This window comes from Pterocles gutturalis, unplaced genomic scaffold (genome assembly GCF_000699245.1).
Source record: "Pterocles gutturalis isolate BGI_N339 unplaced genomic scaffold, ASM69924v1 scaffold52568, whole genome shotgun sequence".
Classification (NCBI taxonomy): domain Eukaryota; kingdom Metazoa; phylum Chordata; class Aves; order Pterocliformes; family Pteroclidae; genus Pterocles; species Pterocles gutturalis.
Window position 1 is genome coordinate 3,218 of NW_010122496.1, and position 17,501 is coordinate 20,718.

The 17,501-nt window shown below is 37.2% G+C and overlaps 1 protein-coding gene across 1 annotated transcript; it reads left to right on the forward strand.

Annotated features, from left to right (window-relative positions):
- Positions 1 to 626: 626 nt before the first annotated feature.
- Positions 627 to 16,384, forward strand: LOC104464714 (rhotekin-2-like; the record flags this gene model as incomplete). The annotated part of the gene is made up of 7 exons (XM_010077526.1): positions 627 to 820; positions 2,908 to 2,966; positions 7,131 to 7,184; positions 8,112 to 8,229; positions 9,789 to 9,989; positions 14,623 to 14,717; positions 16,278 to 16,384. Coding segments are annotated over exons 1-7 (795 nt in total), but the record flags the coding sequence as incomplete, so codon positions are not given.
- Between the last annotated feature and the right edge of the window lie 1,117 nt (positions 16,385 to 17,501).

Here is a 17,501-nt window from a genome sequence, read left to right on the forward strand (position 1 = left end):
GCCCCCAGGCAAGGCGTGATCCTGGCTGTCTTTCCGTTCATGGCCTGAAACAGTCAAGTGTTGGGATATTATACTTTTTTTGTTTCTGATGTTGCCTGAATTTTGCATCAACCACAAGTGAAAACCCCACATTTTTAAACACTTTTCAAGGTAGCCAAAGAAGTAATGATATTGAATTTCTGTTTTAAAATATTTCAGATATTTTCCTGAGTTTAGAGTTTATTTTAGTAGGGATCATGGTAAAAAGTAGAATGTTGATTTGTAAGCTTTGTTTGGTTAGGCCTCTCAATGAGGATATGAGGGGACCACATGTTATTATCTCATATATGACACATCGAGGCACATAGATTTTTAGTAACTTCCAGATGCTACGGTGAGTTATATTTACTACCCAGTTTGGAATTTGCATGTATAATAGGTATAGTGGATCTCTTACATCCTGTGTTTTACTGTTCCTGAAGAGAGAACCATTTTACATTTAGTAACCGTTGTAGTGGCTACATAGAACTAAAATCTAGGGTTTTCTATCCCAACTGTGAAATATGTAGAGCTAGTTAAAAATTCAGAATATTGTTAGTTGGATCTTTGTTTACTCCTGTGTTTGTCTTCTGCATATCTAGGAATGTGATATCCAAGAGAAGATTAACTTTGAAATCTGCATGCGAGAAGGCATCTGTAAGCTGCTTGCAGTGAGCACACAGAAAGACCAGCTCTTGCAAGTGGTTAAAAACCTGATGGTTTGCAATGCTCGTATCCATGCATACAGGACAGAGTTACAGAAGCAAAAAGAAGAGCTGGCCTTGTGCAGAACTGAAGAACAGTGAGTAACAGCTCAAATTCAAGTGGAGCATTATGAAGCAGGCTTTTGCTTATGTGAATTCTTAGCAATCTGTCTAGAAAAGCGGATTTAAACCTTTCCTTCTCCTTCTGTCTTCCCCCATACAAACATATATTACTGCCTTAAAACATTACTTTATAAGACCATTCCAGTATCTTCTTTTTACTTTAAGAAATTAAATACAAGTCATATTTTTCTGGGTAGGTTTTATTATTGACATTAAGCTAGAATTCAGCATCTGAATATCAGGTAACAAAATAGACATGTTTTCTTGATGACCTTTAGCGTACATAAGGTACCTATCCAAGTCTGAAGGAACAAAACAAAACTGTCCAAGTCAGAATACACTTATTTCTACTTTTCAGTCTTTTGTTATTAAGGCCCCTTTAGTGATGGAATCATCATGGTTAATTGGTACCCTCTGCTGGCCAGTTTTGTTAACTACAGCAAAGTAATAAAATACAACAATAAATATGAAGAAAAATCGATATGGTTGGAAATACCTCACATTATAACTCTTGAATGAGCTAAAGTACACGTGGCTTATTTGAATTATGTTATAATTTTTTGCCTAATGGAATGTATTTTGAGTGCAATGTTGAGAATTGTGGTGCAACACTGTTGCTCTCAGATTATTATTTTAATGAAATATTATATTGCAATTTAGGGTAGAAACTCTTCAAGTACATGCTTAGCTCCACTTAGTTGTTATCTGTAGAACAGTCCTGCTACTTTTTGCTTTCAGAAATATGGTCTTATAAGAGAAATTTATTGAAGGGAAGAGTTGCATTTTCTGACTACGTCAAGTATTATCATGAAAGCTGATTTTGAAAGCTAGCACTTATAAAACTTGTATTCTGTAATTATTGCAGTTGTATTGCTTTTTCCTACTAAGATGAAAACCTTTACAGTGATTAATCTTTTGTGTTTTTAATGATGGAATACTATCAAGTATATATATATATATATATCTGCATGCTGATGTTCTCAACTCCTGGTCTTTGATGTCAGTGGCCACAGAATGGTGGTGGCACGTGTCCAAATCAGGGCAGAGATACTTGGAGATATATCTGAACAGCAGTATTATTTTCTTACAGTCATAGTCATCAGTATAGTTTACTTGATTTGTGTCTGTCATGCATTGCTTGGAGTTTTGTCGTTAAGGGGTCCTTTGAATTATCAGCAGAGATCATTAGAAGAGATGCATGCAGTAGGGTTATGTCTCTACCATTCAGATCATATCTTTGATAGCTGATAATGTGTTTGCAGTTCTTTTTTCAGTATTTGCTCAAGGCTGGAATTTGGTTAAGGCTTAGTATAAGATTATGATGGCTGAGAGATAAAATTCTAGAGTTTTCAAGTGGATTTTGTCCCTGTTTCTTGTTACCTGAGTCTGTAATCTGTGAGTTCTGTAGATATCATAACTGCCTTTGGAAGTCAGGATATTGGTAACAGCTAGAAAATTTAATTTCACCTTATTTGGTTAGGAGTTAGGAGAGTGGCAAATATAGGGAGAGCACTCTGTTGTTACTCATTATCTACAGATTGCTTTGATTCAATTTAAGATTGACCTTGAGATCTACACTCTGGCTACTTAGCAAACTGCCTGCCTGCATGTAAAATCACAGTATTAACATGCAATGTTTTGTATTTGGACTCTGTTAATATGGGAGGAGGCAATTCTCTAACCAATAATAGAACTGATAAATTCAGTTGCTTGTTCATTTGTGTGTACAGAAGGGGAAAAATCAATGTAGTTGATTCTGTTGGATCTGGAAAAGACAAGGAAGTTGAATCTACTTGTCTTTTAATACCCAATTTAAACAAACTTAGGAGTAAAATCTTCTAGGGAATTAAGAAAATTGATGGTGTACCTTCTTCCAGATTATCCTCAAGAATCTAATGACTCATATCTTAAACCAGAGATATACCAAATTTAACTTTAAAGAAAAGCATTTGAAATGAGCTGTGACATGAAATTCCTGGCACTTCTTAACATTTAAAGTGTTGACTTTTAGAAGTCTAAATGCACAGATCTCAAACCTCGTTTTTCTTTTATTTTTTGGCAGGTCTTCAGAAAATGGGACAAAAGGCTGGGTGGCATGCAGAGCAAAGGTTGCTCTATCAGGTGAGTGTCTGAGTAGTCAGTTATAGGAGCTAACTGGCTGGGCAGTAACTTGTAAAATAAACTATACAAAAAAATACGGCATTTTAAAAAATGTGTGTGCCCTTCAGGGGCATAAATCTTCTTGTGCTTCAGGGCGACTTGTGCTTTTAAGTCACATATGCTTTTGAAGATCCTACCTAGTATTTCCGTTTACTTTCATGGACTTTCACAGTGGGAAATACTTTTTTCTGTTTGTCACTAAACACTGAATACATTTCAAAGCTAAATAAGTGCAAATGTGCTGATAACTTTTTTCCTCCCCACAAAGACAAACTTTGAAGTGATCATACAGGGTGTGTCTAACAAATGGAGGGCAGAATTGTAACTAGTATGCAAATATTGTTTAGTTATATGCAGATTACATTACTGCAGCAAAGGTATAGTGGTATGGCTTCAATGCAAGCTAGTAAGAAGAATATTTAACAGTGATTTCCAGTAGGCTGGTACACTGTTTCCTAACCTGTTCTCAAACTTCAGTGCTATTAATTTATCACTTTGTTTGCCTGTGCCGATAGTGCATGTGACTATGTTTAGCATGTCTGTAGTTTGTAGTGGCTGTTCCGCTAGCTTTGCTGTTGGTGCTTCCAGACCAGCTTCATTAAAAAATACGATAATGTAGAAGGGATCACTGCTTAAACTATTTAAGTTAATTCTGCATATTTTATCATATCTTTAAGAAAGGTAACTTCTAGTGGACGAAGAATGTTGAGCACATGGTTCAGTAATGTTTTCTGCCAGCACAGCTGTTTGCAGAATGTGAATCTGCCTTTCCTCCTTACGGTACTTGGATGAGAGTGTCTGCTTGCCTGTCTGTGCTGTGGTTGCACCTTTCTTCAGATTTGTAGAGTTATTGGCAGTGAAGACTTTAGGATCACATAATAAGGTTTTGTTATCTTTAGAACATCAGAATTGTGTAAGGACTCTATTTTTAGCATGACAAATTAGTTTGGGATATTAAACATTTAGCTGCTTTCTTTTGATGGGACAAGAGAATAGAAGGGTGAAATACAGCACTTCCTACTATGTGCAATCTGTTGATGACTCTGTCCTGTTACTAACATAGTGGTTCTCAAACCAGAGGTTATGGTCCTCACAAGTATGGCATAGCTCGAGGCAAGAAAGAGAAGGGGGCGTCAGGTACCTCATTGTGAACTCGAATCTGTGAGTACTGGGATGCTGCCATGCCTCACCCCTCTTCAGATACTCATGTCAGGAAACCTACCCAGGTCCACTCTATAGCAGGAAAGTGTAAAGGTTTTTCTTGCCTCTGCTGAGAGATTTGGGCCTTGTACAGATCATCTGTTTTTAACTCCTTATTTTCCACTGTGTGTGCCTGAGAAGCAGAGAACTGAGGTACATGAGAAGTAATTGTGGGGACAGGCTTGTTTGTGCTTGGCAAGTGCAGGAGCTTCTTGGGCAAGATACACGACTGGGAGACCCTGAGATGGCATTAATACGTGCCTTCCTGGTTCCTCCTCGCATTGTCCTCTGACTTGTTACCCTCTGTCCATGCAGCGTGCCAAATCCAGTCCTGTCTGCTTCCATAGCTGCAGTATGTTCACATCTGTCATGTCCCATTGTTCTTCTCCCTGTCTTTCCCAGTCCTTGTGTTGAAAGTTGAGCATGCTACATTTCTTCTCTCGTATGCTGACATTCAGTGGATTTGCAGCTGGAGTTGCCCTGCATGTTTGGAAGGCACATGTGCCTGTGCCTGTGCCTGCCTTGTTGAGAATGAAGTTGCAAATACAAGCAGCGTGAATCGGGTGTCATGACTGAATTGTCTGGGAGAGGCTGGAAATGAAGAGTGAGTGGTAGTCCATGTAATGTGACAGGGTATGTAATTTAAGAATTGAAGATATGGAATGGATTTTTTGGGGGAAAGTAATCCATTCACTTAAAAATATATTAGCGTGTCGTATGGTTATTACATGCCAGAAGCTTAAGCTATTACCGAAAAGAAGTGTGATCATGTGGCCAGCACCTAAAGTTCAGGAACAGCTCTGCAGTAGTACTGAGCAGTGTACTCCTACAGAAAGCGTTGTACGACAGATACTGTGTGGGGAGTGCATTCCTTAATCTGCAGATTTTCACACTTCTGTTATTTTTACTTATTTATCCCCCACGTGTGTGAATAAATTATGTAATTTATGTTATCAATTATTTTGTCAGAAGATAATACATTAAATGGTGATCAAAAAGCATAATCGTAATTTAAAGTAATTTTATAAGGGAATCGTTGGCTTTAAATCTGATTAATTGTAGTACTTGAATGTATCCAATTTGAATCCACTAGAATTTACAGCTAATGGTAACTGAAATGAAGGTGTGTGAAAATTGATCTTTGTTTTTGATAAACTGCAGCTCTTTCAGTCCAAGAATGAATTGAAAACTGATTTACAAGTGTCATGTTAAACTTGTTCTATCAATTGACTGTCTATATCCTGATGGTTTTCTGACTAAGGTGTAAATTTTTCATCTATCATGATATTGAAAGTGCCATACAGAGGTAATCTTTACTCTCGTATTCTAATTGTTAACAAGACCTATTGAGCGTATTAAAATTGTCTTTCAGAGTTTGCTATGATTAAAGATGCAAAAAGGCTTTCACTGTAACTCTTTTCACGTATTTATGTAAATTTAAGACCTTTGTCTTTTAGGAAAGAAAAGTTTTGTGCTTTGTCTCTGGCAGAGATAATATATTTAAAGTTTTAGAGAGACTTCTGTAACTGTTTTAATGAAACGATTTCTGTTAACCTATTTTTAGAAATGCTTGCTGCGTAAATGTATCTTTAGAAGTGAAAAGCAGTTTCAGAATGTGGTGACATTGATTTTTAGGAAGTTGTGGCAGTCTGAAGCTGTACTGGGAGTTCACTGTTGAAAATTAATTAGTTTTCATGAACACTTAAAAATAGATGTATTTGCAAGTTTCAAAATTAAAATAGCATGTATAATAAGATGTTCCATAACATAATCAAAATTAACTTAAATTTAAATTTTTCATTTAATATAACTTCTGAAACAGAGTGACTATATGCAGTTTTGCATAAATCATCAGGAAGTTTTGTGGGTAAAACCCTGTAGGAATACGTGACAATTTGTTGCCAAAATACCAGTACTGCTTTGCATCTTAGCAGAATATATGTGGATTTTTCCATTAGCCTCATATGAAGATCAACACCGGAGCCAGCAATGCTCCTTTGTAGCAATATTGAAGATTTTTATCAAAAGACAATTGAGCTGGTGCTGTTCACTGCTGCCATCGTGTGTCACTTAATATATTGCATACAGTTCTGAACAATGCTGTGTTGTACCTAAGAAACCAACTTTGGAGGTACAAAGCCCCTGTTGCATTTGTCTTTTAACAAGGGACTAATAAGAAACATTGTGTCTGAACTTGAGTCCTGAAAAGTGGAGGAAAAAGTCCATTGGTACTGTGTTGGAGTAGATAAAGTGGAAAATTTGTTGAAGAAAATACTTTTGTAATATTAAAATCACAGGCATGACTTAAAACAATGGTTCTGTAATTGCCTCTCTACTATGATTCTGATGTAGAAGGATATTTCTGAGTAAAAAAAAGATTTCTAAACTCTTTTTATGCCAACTAAGACAATTCTGACTGGGAATGTGATTACAAGTGATATTTTCTTTATGGTTATCAAAACAAGACTGAAGTGTTTGCAGTATAAGTATCCCAGTCTTTCCATTAAAGCAGGAAGTTTTTCTTGCAGTTGGATGAGTGGCTTTCAGCACAAGGCAAGCAGAGTTTCAGTTTACGGCTGTGCATAATAATAACGGACTCAGAACCTCTGAGTTCCGAGAATACCTCTCAGAACTGTGTTACACAGCCACTCAGAAATGTTACCCCAGGTACTTTCAAATGAGATTTAAAATATTCTTTATCCTAGCATAATTTCTAAAAGAAAATGACACTTCAAATTGAACTAATTGATGAATTTTCTTTTGATATGGATAATAAAATTGAAATACTTATGCTGGTCTTTGGGTAGAAGATCCTGTTACCTCCAGAACATCAGGAAAAGCAACAAGAAACTTTTTGTAATTTGTTTTGATCACAGATCTACAGTATGGCTATAACTTAATTTCCCTACTTTTTTTCCCCTTCAGATATTCGAATACCCTTAATGTGGAAAGGCTCTGATCACTTCAGCAATAAAGAAAGTATGTAAGAGGTGATAAACTGCTGTGATAAGCGAGTGCTTATGCCTGTAAATTTAAACTGGATGGGGAAGTCCATACTCCTTTCCACCCCTTTTTTGACCTTTCAGTAGGTCCATATTTTACTCTGTTTGTTGCATAGTTGCTCTTAACTTGAAGTTGCTGGTTCTAGCAAGCTGGGTTAGTTCAAAGTCCTCTGATTCTGTATGTTTGAACCCTAGTCTCTAAGAAGTCCTTCTGAGGAGAGACTCCAGACAAAGCAGCAGAGAAGTGTTATTAAATGAATAGCTGAGAAACTTCTGATTAAACATGTTGTTCTGTGACTTTTTTGTATTTGAGAGAGCATATTGGAGGCTGTTTCCAGTGAGAAACTGAAATGAAGGTTGTCTGTTGGTGTTGACTGGATTATTGGATAGTCTTCAAGTACATGCATTTTGCTGTGTCATGGAGATTAACCCTAAATCTGTTCCAGCTGTCACCTGGCATTGATTTCACTTTGATTTTCAATAGGGTCAGAGGGGCTAAGCGTGGAAAAATAGTCTAATCCTGTATAGTGTATTCATAAAATGATACAGGCTTTGGATCAAATGTTTGGGGTTTTCTATTTAAAATCAATTTTATTAAACAAAATTGCATTTTTACTAACATTTCTCAAGTTGCTAGCACAAACTACCCCTGATTATCAGAAAAAAAAAAAAAAAGTTGATCAGAGGTAGGCATTTTCCCCTCTATGAATGTTGTTCTACCTATGCAGCAGCTTTGATGGTTCAATTATAATAAAATCCCATGATATAAAATTTATGGTGGGAAGAATTTGAGGGCAATTCCTTAGAGGTCTGAATTACTATTTTTTCTACTTTTGTTTACTGGAAGCATTTAGTATTATGATGTGTAATATGGATAATAAAATGTTTCTTTGGCTCTCTCCAGAATCACAGCGCTACGCAGTTTTTTGTTTGTTCAGAATGGGAGCTGAGGTTTTTGATACAGAGGTGGCTATTGTGGATAAAGCAGTTACAGATATCTGTTTTGAAAATGTAACCATCTTGTGAGTATAATTTATTTGTATTGAATGAAGTACAAATGTTGCTGTTTTCTTCTGAAAGTGCATATGGTTATGAATAAGATTGGCTGAAGTCCACTAAGTTTCTCTGTGGGAAAGGAATCCGTAAACGTCCTGTTAATTTCAGTGGATGGGGCATTCACACCTCTGGAGGGTGGTATTTGTGTACATAATGTGCAACTTGAACGTTACTTTTTTTCACTTTTGCCATGATGTAGTGTTTTCTTTTTATATAAGGAGATAAACAAACTTGTACCTCGAAAACAGAATTAAATTAACACTAAAACCTGAAAGCATTATAAAGTATAGGCATAAACATTTCATCCAGTGTTATTCTGTACAGCAGGCTTTCGATGGTCCCCTAAGTCACAGTTCTCTTAAAACCAGACCTTTTCCACACCTCATGTTCTATTACGCTTATATGAGCATGTGCTATAGCCACAGTCCTTATAGTTAAAGAATACTAGACAGGAAATTATTCACTTGTCTTTAAAAGTAACCTGGAAAAGAGTAGAAAGGTGTTCTCTTGTACTTCTTTGTTGCTTTATAATTCTTAATAGAGTCTTGAGAGGCACTTAACTTTTTTGTTTTCCCCTTGCTTTATACTTTTATATTAGCAATTTAGAGTCAGTTTCCTGAGGAAGACTGACTGGAAGGCTAGAACTACTGAAAACTTTAACTCAAGATCCTGAAAACTGAGTGATTGAGAGAGAGTGGATCTTTAAATCAAATTTAAAACTCTCTTAAACACCTGTTCAAGTTAAGAGTGGGGACAAAGATTTAAATCTACTGCTTCAAAGATATGAGACTTGACCGCTATAATTTTCTGTGAAATACTGCAATAAGAGCAGAAAAGGCACTCTAATTTGTCTTGTGTCCCCTGAGATAAAGACTTTTAGTCTTTGGCCTTCGGGATGATTTCGTTATGGGCATGCGTGTAATGACATGATTTGTACCTGAAAGATGAGGTTAGGCTTCTGGTTTGACGACTAAGCTTGAGAACATGAGAATCAGTAGAACTGAAAACAGAGAAAGCCTCGGCTGCGGACAGAAGATTGCAGCAATAGTTATGAATGAGAAATTTTGTTGTTTGTAAGTGAGATAGGATTTTTTTCAGTAATGAGAAGGGGATGGGTGCAACTAAGATATTTTTAAAACAGTTCGATCAGATTTAAGACCATAGGCACAGATGGATTTTTAATTGCATAACAGCAGAGGGCAGATATAAGTGTGTTTGCATGTCTTGCCTGTGTATTTCCATAACATGGAAGTTTTTTTCAGTGTTTAACCTAAATGTTGAATTTCCTGTTTGCAATTGTTTATGGTTAACTATAACTTCAATCCCGTGACTTCAGCACAAAGTTATTGCTGTGTACTCTAGTCTTTAATTCAATATTAATGTGTGTCTTCACCTGAGTCTAATGGCATTCCTTCCCTTGATTAGAAATATATGTTATTTAATATATATAGTAGCAGCAGCATTCCTTGGCTGCATACTCAGTTTATTAACAGATGCTCTGAAATTTTCTACTCCTCCCTTTCAGTAATGAAGCAAGACCAGACTTCCAGGTGAAGGTTGAAGTGTATAGTTGCTGTACAGAGGAGTCTTTACGTGTAACAAACACACCTAGGAAACTAGCAAAGAAGCTTAAAACATCCTTCAGCAAAGCTACAGGGAAGAAACTCAAAGCTGCACTGGAAGAAGACAGCACTGAATCCCTTTTGCCTGCTGACCTGGTCATCCAGTAAGCCATATCGATTGATATTCTGGTTTTATCATTTTTTAAAATATAAGCCAAATATATTGTAAATTTTTGGAAAATTGCCAAGAAAGTGATTATTTCTGTACTTACCCAAGTGAAGAAAAAAATTTACATTTTAAATAGGAAATGAGAAAGTAGGTGTGAATTCCAACTCAGCCTTGGGGCCTGGTTCTGATCTTGGAAACACATGAGTAGGCTCTATCTTTCTGCTGTACAGCTAGCTGGTAAATCCACTGCAGTTTGCAAACTCTGTAATATTTTTAGTTTGCTCTCTGGAGGAAATCAAACTTGTGTGATCAGTCTGTCTGAGTCCCTCTGTCCATCCACCTCTCCTTCTCCCCTGCCCCATTTACTCCCCTTATTTTTGCACCTAGCCAGTTTTGCTTATACTTGACAGACACATAGACCTGTCTAGAAGTTACACTTCTTGTGAATTAAAGAGGTGTGATATGTAGAGAGGAGGAGAAAGCTCTCTTGTACCCTCTCCCCTAATGAAGCTGACCAAGCTGTTTGTTGTGCCTGGGGTGCACACAGGTCCACTTGCTGGCTTTTCAGTAAAACTCTGGACTGTCAAAGGCACTTTACAATTACAAGCTGCTTGACAGGAGTTTTGTTAATTGACTTTAGCACAGAACATTTTAAAATGACTTGCTGATTTTCAGTGTTCGTAGAAATATGTGCTGTTCCCAGTAATTTTCCAGTTTCCTTAAAGAAAATCTTAAGTCTTTCATGCATTTTTTAATTAAGGTAACTGCCTAGTAGTATTTCCCAGCTACTTTAATTTAATTGAGATTTAAGCAGGGCAAGTAGCTAAACTGTAAATACTAATAATGTTGATTTTGGGGGCTGTTTTAGAAAGCAATTTTTTCAAGGAATTACTTTTTTTACTGGTGGCTGAGCAGTAAGGAATCAATGCCTAATTCTTGCCAGGTGTTGAGTGTAGTCTCAGTCTAGCTTCATAGATCTATTTGCCTGGATTTTAATAGGAAACATTCCGGCATATTCTATCTTTGTCAAACGGGTATTACTGTATGCTGATATTACTGTTTCAATCAAAAATACACATCCAAGAGATCTTACCCACAAAGCACAGCAAATTTACTCAGAAACTTTCCAGTGGGTTCCACCTAATGACAGTGTGTCTTTCAGTCTGCATCATCTCAGGTGGCTGTGCTTTCCACAAGCTCCACTGGGGCGATGACACACTATCATTAGATACACTTTGCTTCAGATACAGCCACTGGCTTATTTGCTGGCCTCACTTGCTTGAATACAAATTGCCTGTCTTTTAAAGGAAGAAGCATCAGTAGACAATCTAAACAGCAGCCTCCTCCCTTGGGTTTTACTTTTGGTTTCTCAGTTATAATTGTATTTTACTTTCCTCCATCCTGAAGGTTATTGTTTCAACTGTAAATAATCATCTCACAGTGACTGTTACTTTGTTAACAATCTTAAACAATGATGTGTTTAATGATGGCTTTGCTAGGAGAATAAAAAAGATTCTTGGAAAGAAATGGCTTATTATAGACAGAAAATAAGTTGTCATTTTTTTTTATAGGCCTCCCTTCTAATTTATATTAGTAAGACCTTGGTATGTAACCCTTATAGAGGAGAAGAGATCTCTCAAGTATTTCCAGAGAATTTTACCAGTCCAGCAGGTGAAATTAAACTGCAAAACAAAGGGAACTTTCTGTATTATATTAACACTTTTTCTCTGTAGATTTCATTTGTATGGGGCTTTTTGTTTTCAGAGCACACAGGGGACAAAGTTCTCTGTTTTCCAAAAACTCTGTGTTCCCTCTGTGTTGAACTTCTTATCTTAGAAATCTCCTTGGTTTGTGAGGAGACTGTCAGCCTTGTAACTTCTTGCAAAACCTTAGTGACAAAGGGCTTTGCTGGGGTTGCTTAACTTCACTTATACCGATAGTCTCTCCACTCTTAATTATCTCTCTTCTCATTCTGTACAGTCTTTTGCCTGCTTAATTTTTCTGTTCTAGCTTAAATCTATTTTTTGCTTTTTACATTTGTCATGGAAGGAAAATGTTTAGTGCAGTTTACTATTGAATTTCAGAGTAACTAGGTTGCTCTTTGGGTGAATCATTGGAGAGACTCCCTGAAGTGCATGTTTATTCACTCACTCACAGAACTGGCCTACGCATTGACTTGTTTTTGCCTTTTATGTATTGTCCTCCACTGGTCTGCAGGCATGACTTCAGTGTCCTATGTTTGAATTCATAGTGGAATTTTGTTAGAAGTACATAGTCTAATCTAATGGCCTCACTTTTACAGTTGGGTACTTTTTAGTACCTGAAGGTTATATTTGTTTTTACTTTCTAATATTTAAGATCAGTTTGAAAGGTGAGAATATTAGATTTTTTTGTTTGTTTGTTTTGATTCACAAGTCCTACAGTCTTTGTCTCTGGATGAGTGAACTAAGATTGGAATTTCTAAGATTGGGATTAATATTCAGGAACAGATTCTGGAATCTGAGATGGATTTATTAATATACTTCAGTAGAAAGGTGGATATAGTTACACCTTCCCACGCCAGTGTCTGTGTGGCAACTTTGGTGCCTCTGTGTCTTGATCAGAAAACAGATTTAACAACAAACCTTTGCCACAGGCGTGTTGTGGAGAAGTTTAAATTAAGTTATTACATGGAAAAATACTGTAGATATGCAAAGTACTGAATGAGATGCAGCAGGCAGATTATTCTTTGTTATACAAAGAAATTGCCATTTAAGGCAGTTAGCTAATTCTGTGAAATGTAAAGAAAAACCATAGTCAACAATCCTGATTAGGCAGTTAAATTTGAAAAATATTTGCAGATAAAACTTTTCTAAATTATATTGCAGCTGGCTGAAAGAAGTGACTGTTATATTTTAGAACAAAAATGTTACAGTGAGGCATATTTTAAAAGTGAAGTAGCTATTTGTTTTGGCAAGGTTGTTGTGGTAATTATGCTTTAGAAAAAAGTAATTTAAAAATGAGCACAGAAGTTTTATCTGTGAGAAGAAGCTGAACTTTCTGGTACAGTTTAGACAGAATGGTAGTGTATTGCTCAGCTGCATGGCAAAACATAATCAGTGGAGAATATTTTGTTAGGGAGCAGTCTAGCAGGGAATATATACAAATGCTGATGAGTTTTTGTTCAGATTACCTTCTTGAAATGTTTCACAGAAGAGGTCCTTAGCCCAGAATGTTACATCATATTTAATTTTCTCTTTGTTCCCTTGAGCTAGAAATGTAACAGATCTTCCTGCTAACAAACTTGCTACTTTTCCTCCTCCTCTTTCATTAGGGTTAGGGCTAGGTAGGCATCTGCCTTGTTCCCCTGCAGAGCCAACAATTTTTAAACTATGTTCCCACTGTTCTATTAGGAAAAATAACATTTGGAAAATATTATGACAGAAAACTATTTTTTACTGATGTTAGTTCAGTAGTGTCTTCTCACCTTTTACGACACTAAGCTGTCTTATGCTGCACTGAAGGTGTTTTAAGGATCCTGTTAGGGACAGCAGTCAGTGATTTTTGAGGGGTTTGTTTTCTTGTGAACTTTGTTTTAACTGCCATTGGCCAGGTAAAATTCTTACTGCATTGCTGGACTGTAAATCTGTTACTCAGTCTGAAGAATATTTGGGGGAAAAGGTTAAACATGTACCAAATTTATACTAGTTTATTCCAAGAATTGCATTCCACATGCACTGTGCTGAATTGTAAACGTGATTTTTTTTTTCCTAGGCAAAATCCAGACCAAAGATATAACATTCTGAAATCTTTAAGCATAATAAGTGAAAGAATTCTTTATGCTACAAAGCTGGCCGTAGGATTTCTGTACAGATTTCAAGCTATTAGATACTATTAAAAAATACATATATAAGCAACGGTTTTATAAAGTGTAATCTACACAGGAAAGCAAAAGAGCAGAGCAACATGGAGGAACAGTATATAGCCTTTTAATTTTTAACCTGTATTTTCAGATAAAGTTTACGTCGTCAATTGTTCCATTAACTATAGCAATTTTTGAACCTGTTACCCAATCTAGTTGATTTAGGCCTAGGCATAAAAGCTGTAAAACTATTCAAAGTTACTCTGACTAGAGGAGAGAGATGCTTTTAGCATCTGTGGGGTGCAGAAAGGTTGGAAAGCACAGCCTTTATGCCTGGGTTTGACAGTCGCTAGCTCAGCAGTGGGCTTCAGCCAGCCCACCACCTTGTAGGCAGCGGCCACACGAGAAGTCTCCTGGCTGTCAGGTCCAGGAGAGGTGGCTGTGGAAAAACCAGCTGAGGGGTCCTCAGGGTGTTGGCCTGGACAGCAGGGCCTGGAAGCTGTGGGTGGGAGGGAGCTGGAGGCACTGCCATGGGTGAAGACAGGAGGTAGGGGTGTAGGAGGGAGATGGAGAGACGTGGGACAGTGTTGATTTACAAGGAAAACCAGAGTTCTGCGGGAGGAGGTTGAGGGGTGGTAATCTGTGGTCACTGACAGGTGCTGCCTTGCACCTTGTTGTTCCGTTGAACTCAAATCCGTTATCTCAGGCACATCTAGACTCTCTTTAATTACTGCCTGAGCAATGTGAAACAGAAATGTCTTGAACATCCTTTTTCTTTCACATTTAGTGGAGCAAAGTACAGTTTGCTGGCATATACCACTTTGGGGCTGGAGAGTGCTGAGGACAATTTCAGGACCCACAACCTTACCATTACAGGAAATGGTAAGTACATATGGTACCAATTTAAGGAAATAAAAAACCAGTAACATTTTGCATTTCTCTCTCTTGTAAACTAAAGAGCTTAAAGAGATTATTTTTCTTGATACTTAATATAGTACAACTTTAATAAAATATTTAGTGGCTCTAAAACAGGCATCTGTACACAGCTGAATAAACTGTAAGTTGGGTAAAATTTCAAGTCCAGATGAAAATTTAATTATTTTGGGAGTTTCTTCTGTCATCTGCATCAGTCTTGTGTGATTTGTAGCTATATACAAATTATTTCCCCTTCCTTACAACCAAGGAAGGGTACCAGAATGAAGAACAGCTTTTTCCTCTGTAGTCAAAAGGAAAGTAGAAAAATAGCTTCAGTTCAGCTGGGTTGTTTCAGGCCCAGATTTAACACAGGACATAAGCATGTGTACTTGCAATTTGTGTTGGTCGCTGTACTTCAGCTCTGGGACAGCACAAGTTGGCAGCAGCCAACCTAGATGCTGACACAGGGACTATGATTATGCTGCAACTGAAGGTAATGTTTTAAGTATCAGGAGTACAGTTTTTGATACTTTGACTATTATTTTCAAAAGGATAACCCCTCCCATGAGCTACCCTCTAATTGTTAACTTAAGACATGGGACTTTCACTGTGTTTCACTGTAGCTTCTGTGAACTTTATCTTTTACTTATGTAAACTTGATCTCAAAGAGAATTTAATTTACACTTCATTAATTCTGAATAAGTGCAGATTTGAAGATTTATGGGGCATTTGTTTCTTGAAGGGTTGCATGAATAATTCTGAGTATCTTTGATATTTATAAGCCTTTCTTTATTGGTACCTTATACTCTTTCTTCTTCAAATTCCTTTTTGTGTCATTAATTTACAAAACAGTCTGGTGAGAAACGACATACCTGGATATTTTTGGCTCATTGCAAACATTTCTAAAACATGACCAAAGAGAGAGTCATGTCAATGGAACGTTGTATTACCTGCTTCTAATTACAGAAGAGAGAGCCTATTATATAGCAGACCTGAACAAAGAGGGATATTGCAATCCACTAGAAACTCCTTGGAATCCTAAATGCTCTTCTAGTGCTGAAAACAGTAGTAGATATAATTTCTAAGCCTTAATAAAACAATCAAGCAGAGTGCTCATGTGTAAAAGTAGCTGTGCACCACAATGGGATGGGCTCAGGGGTCCTACTTAGATGAGATGGCCAGCATACTTACCTCTCAAAATGTTTCTAGCTGTGAAATGAGATGCTGAGCTATATTTGTGTAAGAACAACTTGTTCTTGTAGAACGCTGTCTCAATTTTTACTTGGAAATTAGTCTTCCAGAAATCCTTTTTTGTTGTTGTTGTTATTAATTATAAAAACTTATTGAAGACTAAAAATCCGTTCTAGTCTTATCCTACAGGATGAGATCTCTTTCTTTAAATATTAAGATGCTTATTTACATTCATGATCTTAATGTAAAAATGGATGTTGAAAGATAAACTATACGTCTAGGGTGAATGTTTGGAACTAAGTGTTTGCCTTTTCTTTGCCTGGTCTTTTCCCCCAGAGGAATCCTCTTTTTGGCTCCCCTTGTATGGAAACATGTGTTGCCGTTTAGTTGCTCAGCCTTCGTGCATGGCTAGGGATACGATGGCAGGATTTCTTAATCAGCAGGTAAGAAGACCTTGCTGCTGTTTGCATCCTCTTCTGTTAATAGCTGTCACTAAGAGTCAATTGTTAAAACATTTGCTTTTTCCCGAAGTGGTTTCTTGAGAACTGTTATTTTTCACCTGCTTTACCTAGAGCAAGGGGGAAAATTCTATCTCACAGCTGCATTTACAAACAGAATCTTCAGTGGCTAAGAATCCAGAAATAAATGTTTCCTTGACAGGCTTATCAATAAAATTATTTAGGCTGTTACATAAAGATCAAGTATATTCGTTTCAGAATTGGTTTAGACTGATACTTGATGGCAGCAGTCCTAATAAGCCTGTGGCTCTTGTCCTTGTACGTCCCTCTCACTGTGCTAGCACAAGAGTTCACTTCACAGCATGGTGAATCTGACTGGTGAAGCGAGCTGTATTTATACTCATCCCTTCAAAAATGATTCATGTGAACTCAGTGTACTTCTCTAATTTGATTCATTGCACAACTAGGCACACAAGGAAGTGATAGCGGAGGGCCAGAGGGGCTGGGTCATTTGTCAGGAGTGCTCAGTTATAGGCTTTAAACTGGTTGTGAAACTATAATGCATGTATGAAGGCTGTTCAGAAAACTCATTTGAGAAAGTGGAAATTCTAGACAACATCTTTGCTTGACATTTTTTGAATGTACTCTGTGTTTCCAAAGTGAGACACACTTTATTTCTCTTATTTTCTAATTAGTGTAGCCATAAAGGTGGTTTCTTTTTTATAGTGGACACCAGTTCTGGATTTTACTCTGTCTGTGTGAACCAGCAGATTCTGTATTGTGGGTGTCACAAGACAATAAATCTGTTGTCGTGGTTTAGAAAGGCCAGAGGAACAGTCCACTGTTAAACACCTGGTGGGCTGAGGCAGGGACAGGGCGGGTTTCACTCACCACTTAGGGTCACAGGCAAGAAACCAACATGACTTGGGAAGAACAAAAAAAAAACCCAGTTAAATTTATTAACTATTTACAACAAGAAGCAAGATAACTGAGAGAGAGAAAAACCACATCTTACAAGAAGGGCACTTCTCCCCCACCCCTCCCTTCTTCCCAAAATCCAAAGGCTTTGTTCTGTACCTTCTTCTCTCCCGGAGGCACAGGG